Source organism: Mytilus californianus, unplaced genomic scaffold (assembly GCF_021869535.1).
Source record: "Mytilus californianus isolate M0D057914Y unplaced genomic scaffold, xbMytCali1.0.p SCAF_3, whole genome shotgun sequence".
NCBI classification, from domain to species: Eukaryota; Metazoa; Mollusca; class Bivalvia; order Mytilida; family Mytilidae; genus Mytilus; species Mytilus californianus.
Window position 1 is genome coordinate 103,173,591 of NW_026262679.1, and position 14,149 is coordinate 103,187,739.

The 14,149-nt window shown below is 30.4% G+C and overlaps 1 protein-coding gene and 1 long non-coding RNA gene across 2 annotated transcripts in view; one reads left to right on the forward strand and one right to left on the reverse strand.

Moving 5' to 3' along the window:
* The window catches only part of LOC127735633 (uncharacterized), a 151,334-nt gene that overhangs the window by 22,184 nt on the left and 115,001 nt on the right, over positions 1–14,149 (forward strand). The gene's annotated exons all lie outside the window — the stretch shown is intronic.
* Positions 2,351–14,113, reverse strand: LOC127735622 (polycomb group RING finger protein 1-like). Its single transcript, XM_052245858.1, has 8 exons — positions 14,086–14,113; positions 10,859–10,961; positions 9,793–9,945; positions 8,611–8,670; positions 6,476–6,584; positions 4,943–5,084; positions 4,138–4,218; positions 2,351–3,753 (listed from the first exon to the last, which is right to left on the reverse strand). The coding sequence occupies exons 1-8, from the start codon at positions 14,101–14,103 to the stop codon at positions 3,712–3,714; spliced, it is 708 nt and encodes a 235-aa protein (XP_052101818.1). The 5' UTR covers positions 14,104–14,113; the 3' UTR covers positions 2,351–3,711.

A 14,149-nucleotide genomic window follows, 5' to 3' on the forward strand; every position in this document is an offset into this window, starting at 1 on the left:
ACAGACAATTTCAATGATATGTTTTATGTTCATATTTTTGTCTCGCCTTGACGGGAGTAAAAAAGCGAGACATAGGTATGCTGTTACCAGCTGCAGCGGCGGCCTCAACAATGTATTAGTTTGTGATTAAATCTAGTTTATGGTGAACCACTAGTGATAGGTCAATGATATTTGGTATGCAGTTGTATTAGCATTGGCACATCTCATTTACATGGATATTATTTGGCCCTTCCCCCTCAGTCATGGTCCATTGACTTTGAAACTTTTGCTTAGTTTACATGTATTAGTTTGTGATTAGGTCAGTTTATGGGGAACCACTTGTGGTAGGTCAATGATATTTGGTATGCAATTATATAAGCATTTGCATATCTCATTTCCATGGAGATCATTTGGCTCTGCCCCCTCAGTCATGGTCCATTGACCTCGAAACTTTTGCTTTAATAGTTTACATGTATTAGTATGTGATTAGGTCAGTTCAAGGGGAACCATTAGTGGTAGGCCAATGTTAATTGGTATGCAGTTGTATTAGCATTAGCATATCTGGCCCCGGCCCTCAGTCATGGTCTATTGATTTTGAAACTTTTGCTTAGTTTACATGTATTAGTTTGTGATTAGATCAGTTTAAGATTAACCGCCAATTTTAAGTCAATGATATTTGGTATGCAAATTTATTGGCATTTGCATATCTCCTTTCCATGGAGATTATATAGCCCCACCCCCTCATCATGGTTCATTGACTTTAAAACTTTTACATAGTTTACAAGTTAATGTTTGTGTTTAGTTTTGTTTAAAGGGAATGACTTATGATAAGTCAATGGTACTTGGTATACAGTTGTATTAGCATTGGCACATCTCATTTCCATGGAGATTGGTACTTGGTATACAGTTGTATTAGCATTGGCACATCTCATTTCCATGGAGATTGTTTAGCCATGTTACCTTCAGTCATGGTTCATTGACTTGGAATATTTGCACAACTTACATGTTAAAGTGTTGCTATTTTAATTTCAACATTTGCATTATCAAAATTACAAAAAGGGGAGACATATCTCTGTGTTAACAGTTTATTAGTATTACAACTGTAAATTTATTTATTTTCATGGGCATCAAATATTGCATATTCACTAGTGAAGGTTTACGATCCAGTCTCCTCTTCTTCATCCTTGGCAAATCAAGTCAGAATTTCAGATCCATGAAGTAATGATTTCCATTGGTCACAGTTGTAACTGGCTACATCCAATCAAGTACCTTTAAGATTACATGGAATGTATAAAATGTAATACAATTTCCTCGTACAGATAGAGCCAGCGTCTTTACTTCCAAACATAGGACAATATAAAGTGGCACTATTTAAAGTTATTAATTAACTAATTGAAGTTCTTGGGTATGTTCCTCATGCAAATTTTGGAATGACAACAAATATATGCAGTTTCTGCTTCACGAAATTTGTTTACACTGGACACAGCCATTTTGACACCTAAATTAAAATGCTGTCAGTGGTCACGAATGATGTAGTTGGAAAGGGTGTGGCTTCTATCTGTTGCAAGATGGCACTAGGCTGTATTCACAAATTCAGTTTTGATCTGCCAAGAGTGAAGAGGAGGGGGCCGAATAGTAACCCTTGGCTATCGAAGATACAAATATTGTGGATTGAGGACAAAATTTTTTATTTCATGGTTTTGTCAAATTCTGGAAGGAAATTTGTAGTTTGTTGAATACTTTATTTTGTGATTTACTTATACCAAAGAAATTTACAAAAATTAGTAACCCACAGAAAAAAAATGTAACCAGTGTAGAAGTAGAAGAATGAGTATTTTTGACTATGACCTTTGACCTATAATTACTTTTACAAATTGTGACTTGGATGGAGAGTTGTCTCATTGGCACTCATACCACATCTTCTTATATCTATTGTCCATATGTATGTATCTGCAGTTGTAAAATCATCAAAATGCAATCCAGCGTTGTCAACTGACATTACCAGACTTGCTAGAGAGACTTATACTGAAGACCAATAATTCACTGGTTGTCAGGAAAAAACAGAATATTTATTATTGTGATTTTTGAAGCATGGCCAAATTTTGAGATTATTTATTGCAATTTCAGGAAAATTTGCATACATATATAAGTATGGAATAAAGAATGCGAATTGTTATCTTTGCGACATTCACACAGTCACATTATTCGCAATAATAAAATATTAAAAGCCTCACAATAATTTGATTACGTTCAATATCAACTCTCAAGTCTTTGATCTCATTGACATATCATTGTGTTGCATGTAAAAGCATTCATCTTGGGAAGTTTTTCAGTTTCTGACTATAAGTTGGTCACCATATAAACAAAAATGGAAAATGTAACAGTTTTTAATCAACAATCAAGCATTAACTACAACAACAAATAAAACTACATTGTAATTCATAAAACAGTTATATGAGGACCAGCCTCTAGCCAGTCATGTCACAATAATAGTAATCGCTGTGCTTATTCAAGAGGCTTTACCCTTTAATAATTAAAATGGGCCAGCCCAAGGGACTTTTTAAATTGAGGTTATTGTCACTTCTTCAAACTGGTAAGATGACGAAAAATTGTAAGGTTGCTGTTAGTATAAAGCAGGCAAAGTTTATTTTTCCATCTATCGCTAATTTCAATAACTGACTTTCTTGTTACATTATTAGTTAGGAAAATCCAACACCTAGTTACCAGTTATACATGAGTAAAAAAGTTAAACTTTGATATTAAAACTTTAATCATAACGACATTTATTAATTAATTTACTCAACACATTGTTTCAATGGTTTTTTAACTACTTGTTTGTGTTTTGAAAAGAAATCTGAAGATGTATGTTGCAGGAGAGGAAATTCTGTGAAAAATGTTGAGCCATGATTAGGAGGGGAGATAAACTTGGTCAAGCTTTACATCACCATTAGATATCATTGTTTTGCTGTAACATTATCTCCCTTCCACATGATGGTTGTTATTTGCTCAATGTCCAGTGGGAAATATATAATGCATGTTTAGGACAAACTTGAAATTTACTGTTTCACAAAATCACAAAATGTCATTATTTCAGAAGTTTTCATATTGAAGTCAATTTTTTTTTCAAAACTTTTAATGAAACAGAAATTAAATAGTAAGATTTTTTTCATTGCACCTCATCTCCTTTATATTAACAACTTTTCTCTAACAATGAGCCGTAACTTTTCCACAATTGAAAAATTGTTTGATATCATGAAAGGGCAATAACTCTTGCATAAGTACAGTAACGATACAATTACTATTTAATATGCTACCTATAAGCATCGCATAGCTTTAAGTTTCAGAACTCTGAAACATAAATGCAATACATGTAGTATGTAAAAAAAATTGAAATTGAAATTACATGTAGTATAAATATTACATAGTCTTTATGAAATTAAATAAATCCACTGAAAACATTCTATTGGAACTTTTGAAACCTCAGATAGTTATATTCAAAAGAGGAGACCAGTCAAACATTTGAAAGAATACAAGAAAAAATATAATTTAAGATGAGTTCAGATGATAAAAAAATTCTTTTTAACAAAATTTCAAACTTTTGTAAGTTTGTTTAATATGTTTATTTTCCAGTCTTGTTGAGCACTACATAACTCCTAAAAAATATTCCTCCATATCTAGCACCAAGCCGTCCTGCAGCTCTACTAGGATACATCTAATGTAAAACAACTGAATTCATCCAGGTTTGAAGCAGTAAAAAAGAAACATAGGTGATCCCTGAAATAAAGAAATATATATAAATATACTGATAAGAGAACTTAACAATCAAATAATTAGAGACAATCAAGAGAAATTGTTCAGTACATTTAATGAAAATTTACTGATTAAACTGCACAGTTTAGTAAAAATTGAAATATATTTGACAAAAAGAAAAGAAATATTCAAAAATTAAACCGGTGATTATTAATATGTTCAACATAGGAATACCATAATTTCTGACAAGAAAAAAGATATTGCTACAGAAAGAATCACTGATGACATATTTTTAAATTGTAAGCTAAATTGCCTAAAATTGTATTTACTCTATTATAACAAAGAATCCCTATCTCTCTTACGCTGGTATAAGAGAAGTAACTCTATAATTAAAATAACAATGAATACCTTTGGGCTCCAGTACATTAGATATACTTGTTTAAGGGACCATTCTTTTGTCAGTTCATGTCCATGGCATATTAGTGTTAACTGAAAATGATAAAATACATCAAATTACCATTACTGATGGCATGTTCTTACGGATGTCATCTTATCCAATTACACAAAAACAAAGATCTTGTAATGCAATGAGCAAAATTATACATAATGTTTTTTTTCTTTCAAAATGACTTTTTAAACAGATAACCAATTTCAGGGGACAGATAATAATTATCTGATTTAATATTCCACCTTTAAGTTGACAGTTAGGTCTCTATAGTAAATATGTATTGTCTAAACCATCCTGTACAGAAGGAGGTATATTTCGTGACCAAATCAGTCATTCAATTTTCCCTAACAGTACTATTCATTGAAACACAAATAATAGACACTTGACCAAGATGCATCCCTTTGATATTTAAATTACATCGTATAAAAATGCGTTAAGAAAATTTGATCACACCACCTAACCAGTTTCTGTTCATTGTCAATTCCTTCACTCCATTACCTGCACTTTCTTCATAAATAAATTTTCACTGTAAGACTTTAATTTTGAAATCTTTTGAAATTTTGAAATTTTTGGAGAAGATTGTAAAACTTGTGTCTGATCCATTTGTCATTTTGAACAATAAAATATGTTTAAACTTAAAGCCAAATACATCAACCAGAGGAAAATATATCATGTATATGTGGCCCAAAAAAACGCTTGGTCCTGAGTCATAAAAAAGCAAAGCATCAATGTAAAAATTATATCAGGAAATACATAAAATAATACCTCTACTTCTGATGGTATATCTAATCTTTTCATCAGTAGTTTAATAACATCATCAACTTGTAGTCTGTTTGAACACCTAATGAATTTTTCCTGCAGAGATGGTACCTTGCTGTGACTTCCTCTTACTGGCATTGAATGGACGCTGGAAAATAATAATTACCTTTTGTACCAATTTTATAATTATTAATGTACCTTAAAAATCAGACAATAATATTTACTGCTGGTACCAAATACACTTCTGACTAACCCTTCCTAATTTTTATATCTCAAAATTAATGTTTCATGAACTATCATATGCATTTATCATTCAAATACACATTTTGTCAAGTGAGTGCAGTAAACTAGTTCGAAAGGCTTCATACTGTATAGAGCAGTGGATATTGTATAATATTATTAATTCGTATATTTTAACAAATTTGATTCGTTTAGGGATAGTCACATGTTAAACTATATTTTCGAAGGTAGAGAGAAAACGGCGGATAGCAAAAAGCATATTGCACAGCAAAAAGCATATTGCACGGTTATTTTTAGAATATCTAAAACCGATATACTTTGTGACGTCATGTAATGAATTTCAAGATATAGTTCAACGTTTTGAAACAAATGACATCTGTGATCGATTATTTGACAATTTTTTTTTCAAATACATAAGATGTCAAACAAACAAAAAAAAGTAAATGAAATAACAACTAATATGTTGTTATTGTCAAGGAGACAATATAATATCTAAAAAATTCCAACAAAATCAAATGACGATTTTGATACAAATATGGTCGAAAATTAATAATATAACAAATATAGCCTTTGTATGAGGTCAATACAGGATATATCGACCCAAAGAAGTATATCGACCTCGGACTTCGTCCTCAGTCAATATACTTCTTTCAGGTCAATATATCCTTGTATCGACCTCATACAAAGGCTATATTTGTATAATATCATGTCTGATATTTGATTTATCAGATTGTATTTGTGTGTTTTTCATGATAGAAACAATTTTTTCCCCTTGTTTTACCAGCAAAACTAACCATGACTTGATCAGTGTGTGTCAAACTTTTCAACATCTGTGATAAGTCCGGTTAAATTAATTTTTTTCTTCAAAATGAGTCTTAAAGTGAAGTTTTAATGTTGTGTGGTGTAATTTTGCATACATCATGTGTATAATATGTTGGAGTATATATTTCCAAATTGATACAGTATTCTAGGGATGAAACATTTGCATATCCTGCTCCAGATCATTGCCTTAATCTGCTGTCAGAAAAAACTAACATTCAACTGATTTAAACAGTGATTTACTGTAAATTCAGAAATTATTGCATGCATTTATTACTACAATTTTCAAAGAATGGAAATAAATGCGATATTAATTATTGCGATTTCAGGAAAAGTTGCATACAGATATCAGAATGCGAGTTCATATTATTGCGATACTCACCCAGTTGCATTATTCGCAACAATAAAAACCTCGGAATAATTTTTGAATTTACAGAATTGGAAAATTTGATCAATCTATATCATTTTATTCTATCTTACTGATATCTTTCTAAACAAATGCTGATCTTTTCATCATACTTGTACATATGTCTATCATCACTGGCTTGTATACATGTTAGTTTTGGCTCAGGTATTTTCTCCACCACACCTTTACATTAAAACAAATACTTTTTATTATTCTCATTTCATGTTGACGACAGTCTGATTCACATACATAAAGGACTATAAAGTCTACATATAAATGGATGATATAATAATTTTACTTTTGACTCTCATAGATTGAGGTCAGAATTATTTTAGTTTTTCATGTAGAAAGTATGTTCAATATTTAGAGAACAGAAATATACTACTGAGAATTAAATTTGTAATTGAAATACATGTATTAAACATTGTTAAAAAAATTGCTTTTGGGCAACCAACAGCAGACACCCCTAAGTCATCCAAAGCTCATTATATAAAGGAACCAATCAAATATCCTGTTTGAATTAATAAGTGTTATAACATGTGTACCATCAGATAAATATAGATTCTACCACTGCATCGAGTGTGATATGATATTTATCCACTCGAGACAGTTAAATTTTCAAATTTAAAATTTAACTGTCGAGAGTGGATAAATATCGTATTACACGAGATTTGGTGGTGGAATCTGTTTCTCTAATGATTTTCAAACAAAACGCAGGCAAATTTATTCCTTCTTTTCGAATGATCTGCAAAAAGATGTGTTCTTTCTATGTGACGTCATCAGGCATGGTCGACTTTTTTCATGCCGTCACAATAGGAAATTCAGAGGAAAGCAAGAAAATTCGACTTCATAATCGGATTTTAACCAATGAAGAACTGAGATCAAACGAACCACATGTTGATTAAATTTTTTTTATACAATGGGTGCAGAAAGGGATAAATTGACGAAGAATTAGAGAAATGAAGTTAACCAATTTACAGTATAAAATTATTTCATAAGTCTCTAGCCCCAGATTATTCTTTTTATGTAAAAAAAAATCCACAATTTTATTTTCAGACTGATAATTTTGATTTTGACAAAATACTATAATCTCAGGATATTTTGACAGAATTTCTTTTCAAATATTTTTTTTCAAATTTTAGGTCAAAATTATCTGTTGAGTAGATAGTATATATGAGCTGTAAGTGATTGTTTATCAATATCTAAAACATTTACCCTGTATCATTTGATTTTCTCAATAATTTCAATCACTGATCCATTTGATTGGAAAACTTGAGTTACTTCATAATAATAATGAGTGAAAGTAATACAATTTATTTGAAAAATTCAGTTTACACTATAAAAAGAAAAATCATGTTTATGTATATACCTAATTTGCATCACAAGAACTTTCAGAATAGGACTTTAATTGGTAAAAATATCATTTCGGTAAGTATATTACAAAATGTTTTAACAGGCTGTTATATGCTTAATCCACACAAAAAAAAAATTACCATTTAGGCATAAGAAATGAGGCAGATGATTACCTCCCCTTTTAATAAGGCAAGAAAAATACTGCACAGGACTACAAGGTATAAATCAATGTAATGTGTATTGTAATAAAAAAAACTGATTTAACCCTGAGTAAAACAGGTTTATCCCTGAGTAAAACTGGTATAACCCTGAATAAAACTGATTTCCCCTGAGTAAAACTGGTACATATATAACCCTGAATAAAACTGGTTTACCCCTGAGTAAAACTGGTTTATCCCTGAGTAAAACTGGTTTAACCCTGAGTAGAAAAGGTTTATCCCTGAGTAACTGGTATAACCCTGAATAAAACAGGTTTTACCCTGGGTAAACTGGTTTATCCCTGAATAAAATTGGTTTAACACTGAGTAAAGCTGGTTTAACCCTGAGTAACTGGTATAACCCTGAATAAAACTGGTTTAACCCTGAGTAAAACTGGATAATCCCTAAGTAAAACGGGTTTAACACTGAGTAAAGCTTATTTAATCATGAGTAAAACTGGCTTATCCCCGCTACATTTGTGCCTGTACAAAGTCAGGCTATCTGAACCATGTGTTGTTCCTTGTTGTTTATTTTTCTGAGGAGTATAGTGTTGGTTGTTAATGTGTTCTGTTATACTGTGGTGTATTTTTTATGAAACTTGTTATCCATTTTATGTATTATATAAATTAACACACTTTTTATAAGAATTGTTAATTACCTTTCTTTAATTTAGAAAATCCTCTAGAATTGTAAAACTCTTCTCTCCTTTTTTCCTCATCTACAAATAAATGACATTTTTTTAATAAAATTTCTTAACAGTCATCAATGATATCAGTTTCTTGCTATTTATAAATACATATACATAAACATGTATTCTTAGCTGTGGTCATTAAAAGGATGAAATAACCCTTAAACAAGTGAGAAAAATATGACAGAACAGTCTGCAATGAAAACCAATGTTAAGTGTGAATAAAAAGAAATGTGGGCTTAATGCAAATGAGACATTAATAACAGAAGTTCACCAAAAAATATAACACCTTGAACTAGCCTGAAGTCAACAAACAATCTTCAACAATAGATAAGCACCATTGTGTGAACGTCCAATGGAAAGCTATTCTCTTTCCAAACTATACAATACACATGTAAATTATCATATTAAGACATGTCTTTACAAATGATTTATTTAAAGCAGTTGTTGGAAGAGCTCCCTTTTCATGTATTAAACGGGATATACATGCAACTTTGCTTAAATGCTCTCACTTACTCTTGACTAAATGAAGCATAATCAACAGTTATGGAAACTTTTGTGGATTTTTGTCTCATTGGCAATCACACCATATCTCCTTATTTTTAAATTGTAAATGTAAAATGTTCTTTTTTTTATAACTGAGATTGAAGTTGTCCCTTAAAATGGTCCCCAAATTCATTTTAGCCAGTAGGCCATTTTGATCTGATCCTTTCTTGACTGTAAAAACTGCTGTAAGGCAATCAAAACAGCCAGCCATTGAGACTCATACCAAGTGATTTTGTTCCAAAATATATAAATTAAGTGTGAATTGGACAGGGTTTCTATTAACTGACAACCCATTGATAGAAATGTAGAGCATCAATTGTATGAAATTGAAGTCATTTTCATCATTTTTCATCTAAAAAATTAGCAGAGATTACTTTCATTTTTAAAAAGCACCTTTTTCAGCTTTCAAACTTCTGTGAAATATAGTGCAAGATCCTACACCATGGCTAAAACAAAAATGATAAAAAGATAGTTGACAGTCCGCAAAACACTCTACACGGAAACAAAAGATTGAGCCACATAAACTCCACCAAGAAATGGGGATGAACTCATGTGTGCTCTGGAAGTAATCTGTGTTTAAATTAGATTTGAAAGATAATTGCTTACTCTCAAACAATGCTGGTACAATTTTATAGACAATATCTTGCATGGTACGATCGGCTCTCAGATGAAGTTGTGGCTGAGTTTCGTGTATTTTCACACCACACTGAGGACATGACTTGCTGGTTTGTAAGTATTTCACTATACAACTTTTGCAAACTGCAAACAAAAATCATTCAATGAAAAATTGAAAAAATTATAACATGTATAAGTTGTTTTCAAGCAGTATTTAATATACTAGAAAGTCAAGAGATTGAATAAAATTGTAATATAAAAACAGACAAATTAATGATTCTGAAACCTTTGTTTGAATATTCAATTAACATGAATATAAGGAAAACTTGCCAAAAAGGCATATGGCAAAAAGCTGTTTTTTTATTTTACTTAAAATCTTACATAAAATCATTTAAACGGTTCCAAAAGAATACCCTTCATAAATTTAGCTTTGAAATTGTCTTACATTTCATATTGCACTTATTATTGTTTGCCAACTCATACATATAAAAATAAGAAGATGTGGTATGATTGCCAATGAGACAACTCTCCACCATAGACCAAATGATATAGAAGTTAACAAACTTAAGGTCAATGTATGGCCTTCAACAAAGAGTAAAACCCAAACCACTAACTTATTTATCAGCTGATCTCAAGCTTGCTTTCAGAAATTTTGAGTACTCTTAGTTGCAGTCTATTTCTTGTGATTTGTTGTGTCCTATGAACTGACCTTTTAAGTTAATTTCAATTCATTTGATAAGGCTAGGAGAGTTGAACACTCAAAAACCTGTTAAATCTTGGCACATTCCTAACCTGTCTGTCACATGTCATAATGTTGACATATGGTGTGGGTTTTGCTAAAAAAAATTAAGGCTGTGCAGTGCCCTAAAGTTGTTAACATTCTGCAATCTCTAGCGGACAGTTGTCTCACTGGCAATCAAACCACATCTCCTTATTTTTATTATATAAGGATGCTGGTTGTTTATTTTTGATTATCAAACTTGGTTAATCAAGAACCTGCCATATGATAAGAGTATATTTTTTTTTCATTGTTGAAATTTATAAGATAGCATCTTACATGTATGGAGACATTCTGTTGTGGTTGTAGCATCAATGAAATAACCATAACACAATGAACAGGTGATATGTGAATTCAATTGTGAAATCCTGATATTGAGCAGCTGAAAAATATAAGACAATATAATAAATGTATTATCACAAAGGATTAAATCATATATGAAATTGTCATTTTTTAACAACAAATAAAAGGTAAATAAAAAGTTTAAAGATAAAGAAACTAAAGGCTCAAATGATTATCTGTAAAATTTTGTGGAAAATTAAACATGGGCTTGAAGATTTTATGCATTTATAACCATATATGTTAGTCTACTAAATGCAATAATGCCTAATGGAACCTTAACCATAAAATAATTTAGAATTTTGGGGGCATTCTTTTAATACTGCTGAAAAATATATAAGCTAACATTTGTGGGACAAAAACACAGAACAAAAATTTGGAAAGCATTTAGAAAAAAAATTAGGTAAGGTTCCCATCGCTATTCTCACATGGTTGCTCTATGAATAATTGTGTAAAATTATATCAATCAATAATTGAGAACTGGCTGTAAAATTGGATACTGAAGGTACTCCATTAGTCTCCTTCAACTTCACCACATGTGGCAAACTTTAAATTGGATATTTAAAAGGTTCCTGTAACCCAATCTTCCCTGTAATTAGGTTAAAGTTTATACTAGATCTATAAATACTTGATATACAATTACATGCAAAAAATCATCTCAATATCTATCACAAATGCTAGAAACAAAACCGAAATTTTCTTATTCCAATGTTTTTTCCAATGTTTTGTCGATACTGGGTCATCTGGAACAAAATACACCTTTTTGTTTAATTTTAGTACCTGAAATAAGTCATCAGACCAAACCAAAAAAATAGATTTGTTTAGGGTTTCCTCTTTTAGAAAAAAAGGGTAGGAAGGTCATGTACGCATAGTTAGGAAGTTTTAATATTTTTTTTGCTTTTTTTTGAGTTGAGTAAATGGGAACTGCTTGAAACTTTGAAACAATTCATTATCAAAATTGTCAATAAAACCTAAGTGTAGGCATTTTAAGGCATAAAAAATAGGGTAGGTAGTGAAACCATAATCACATGTATATTCTATTTCACCTCACAGAAAACCCAAATGTACAAAGTGTATGCACAATACCAATGATATCCATAAGGAGTTATGGACAGCTAAAAATGAAGCAAGAAACAACATTAGATCAACATGTGGGTTAATCATTACACACTATCAGACTATAATTGACAATTATATACCAAAGCTTCATAAATCAGCTAAAATCAACTTATTCTGACTTCTAAACTTTAGAAAAAGTTATTTTCTGAACATTTGCTGAAGTCTTGCATATAAATTCATCACTACAATCTAGTAAGGATCTTATAACACTACAGACTTGCTTTTATCTCTTTTTATAAAAGTGGTCATACTGTATTAACATGACTGATGAATTGAATAAAATTGTTCATAGATCTTTTTTGCTAAAATGAGACTTAATGTTCATAACCTTCATTGACTTTGAAAATATGAAAAGGAGAAACAGAAAACTTCCAAGAAATGTAAATTTTGTAATAATAATATTAATAAAAATGAATACCATGTTTTAAGGCATTTTGAAGTAATGGAATACAAAAAGTACAAAACAAAGTACATTTTTAAAAGTAATTAAAAAAGATTTGGTTTGCTAGGCCTGGAAGTTTTTTTGCCTTTTTTTTTTTCTTTGGTGTACAAAATTTCATGTACATTTGTAGTTATATATTTAGGCTATAAATCAAATGACAGGTTTCTTTATGTTGTAAATTCTGGTATGAATTTAACAGTATAAAAAAAATGACATTGACTATCAATGCAAGTCCTCAAAAAGTTATAAGTCATCTGAAAACAATTTCTTGACATAGTTTATATTTTTTTTTATTATATTATGTACTTGCATATTTCACTTTAGTCATTGTATGCTATAGTCCAAAAAATTATGAGGTCTTGAAAGGCTTTTTTAGTGACGCCTTCAGACTACATACATGACATAGGAAGGCATCACAACAAAAATTAAAATAGCCTTCTAAGACGTCATAATTATTTGTACTATGTGTGATATTACTTTTATTATGTTTATATTTGATACCATATGTATATATCATGACACAATTATACAACACAATAAATGAAACAAAATATTAATATCGGTGAACAGGTAAGCGAAGAGACCCCGTATTCCTCTAGGTTCAACCCTAAATAAGGCCTAAACTGTACTGTAAATGAGGGTCATAGAAACACCTGTTCTTTTATAACAATAGATGAATAACATGAATTTCCAAATATATTGGACAGAATAACATAATATTACAGAAAGAAAATCAATAAAATGAAAAAAACAAAACAGAATTTAATATATACTAATGAACTCAAAATTGTTAACTTTTTTTTTCTAAATTTTTCAGTTTCCCACATTTGCACAGAAATCTCTTTCTTTCTTCCAGTCTCATTTGTCACAAGACTATGAGTAAAATATAGTAAGAAGCATCAAATTGTTTCTCGCAAATTTGTTGTTTTTGATTACTGAAAGAATTAAACTTCCAGTTAAACAATTAAAATAAACTCCTTACATTTTAAAATTAGTCGGGAGCTTATTCAACATAAAATTTTATAGCAACAAAATGTGTTCTTTTGGCGAATTCATCTGATCAATAAGACAGATTTTAGTATCTGATAAGAATAACCAGCCGACTTAATTGGTATCCTTCTTCGTCGTTTTAAAGATATAAATTATAACAATTTTATTTTAAAAATTCTTTGATATAAGAAAAAACGTTATCTTTTCTTTGTTTATAATGAAAATGACGTCACAACTAAAATCCCTAAGAACAGGACCAACATCGGATTTCTGTTTCTTTTTCAACAGATTCTGAAGTTAAAGTATGCTCGAGTTAATGAAATAATTTATGCAGAATTCGTCCCCTTTCACAGGTAACACCACAAATGCCAACATCCAACTCCTTAGAAAAAATTTGTTAGTAAATAAAATATCTGATCTATCAGTATCTGTGTACATCAAAATGTTGACATTAAAAATTCTTTATCTGTGAACATGGAGTATCTTTGAAATACTGAATGATATTTCATTGTGTATATTTGCTAATTGCACATGGTGGCATACAGTATCTACTTTTATGGTGTTGTATTAATGTTATGACCTAGAAAATTTAAGTAAAATGAAAGTGAAACTGAACCTCTTCTTCCAAATCCATTTCTGGTAATTCCCTTTATACGCAGTTTCGCATAAGTTTTGAAAAG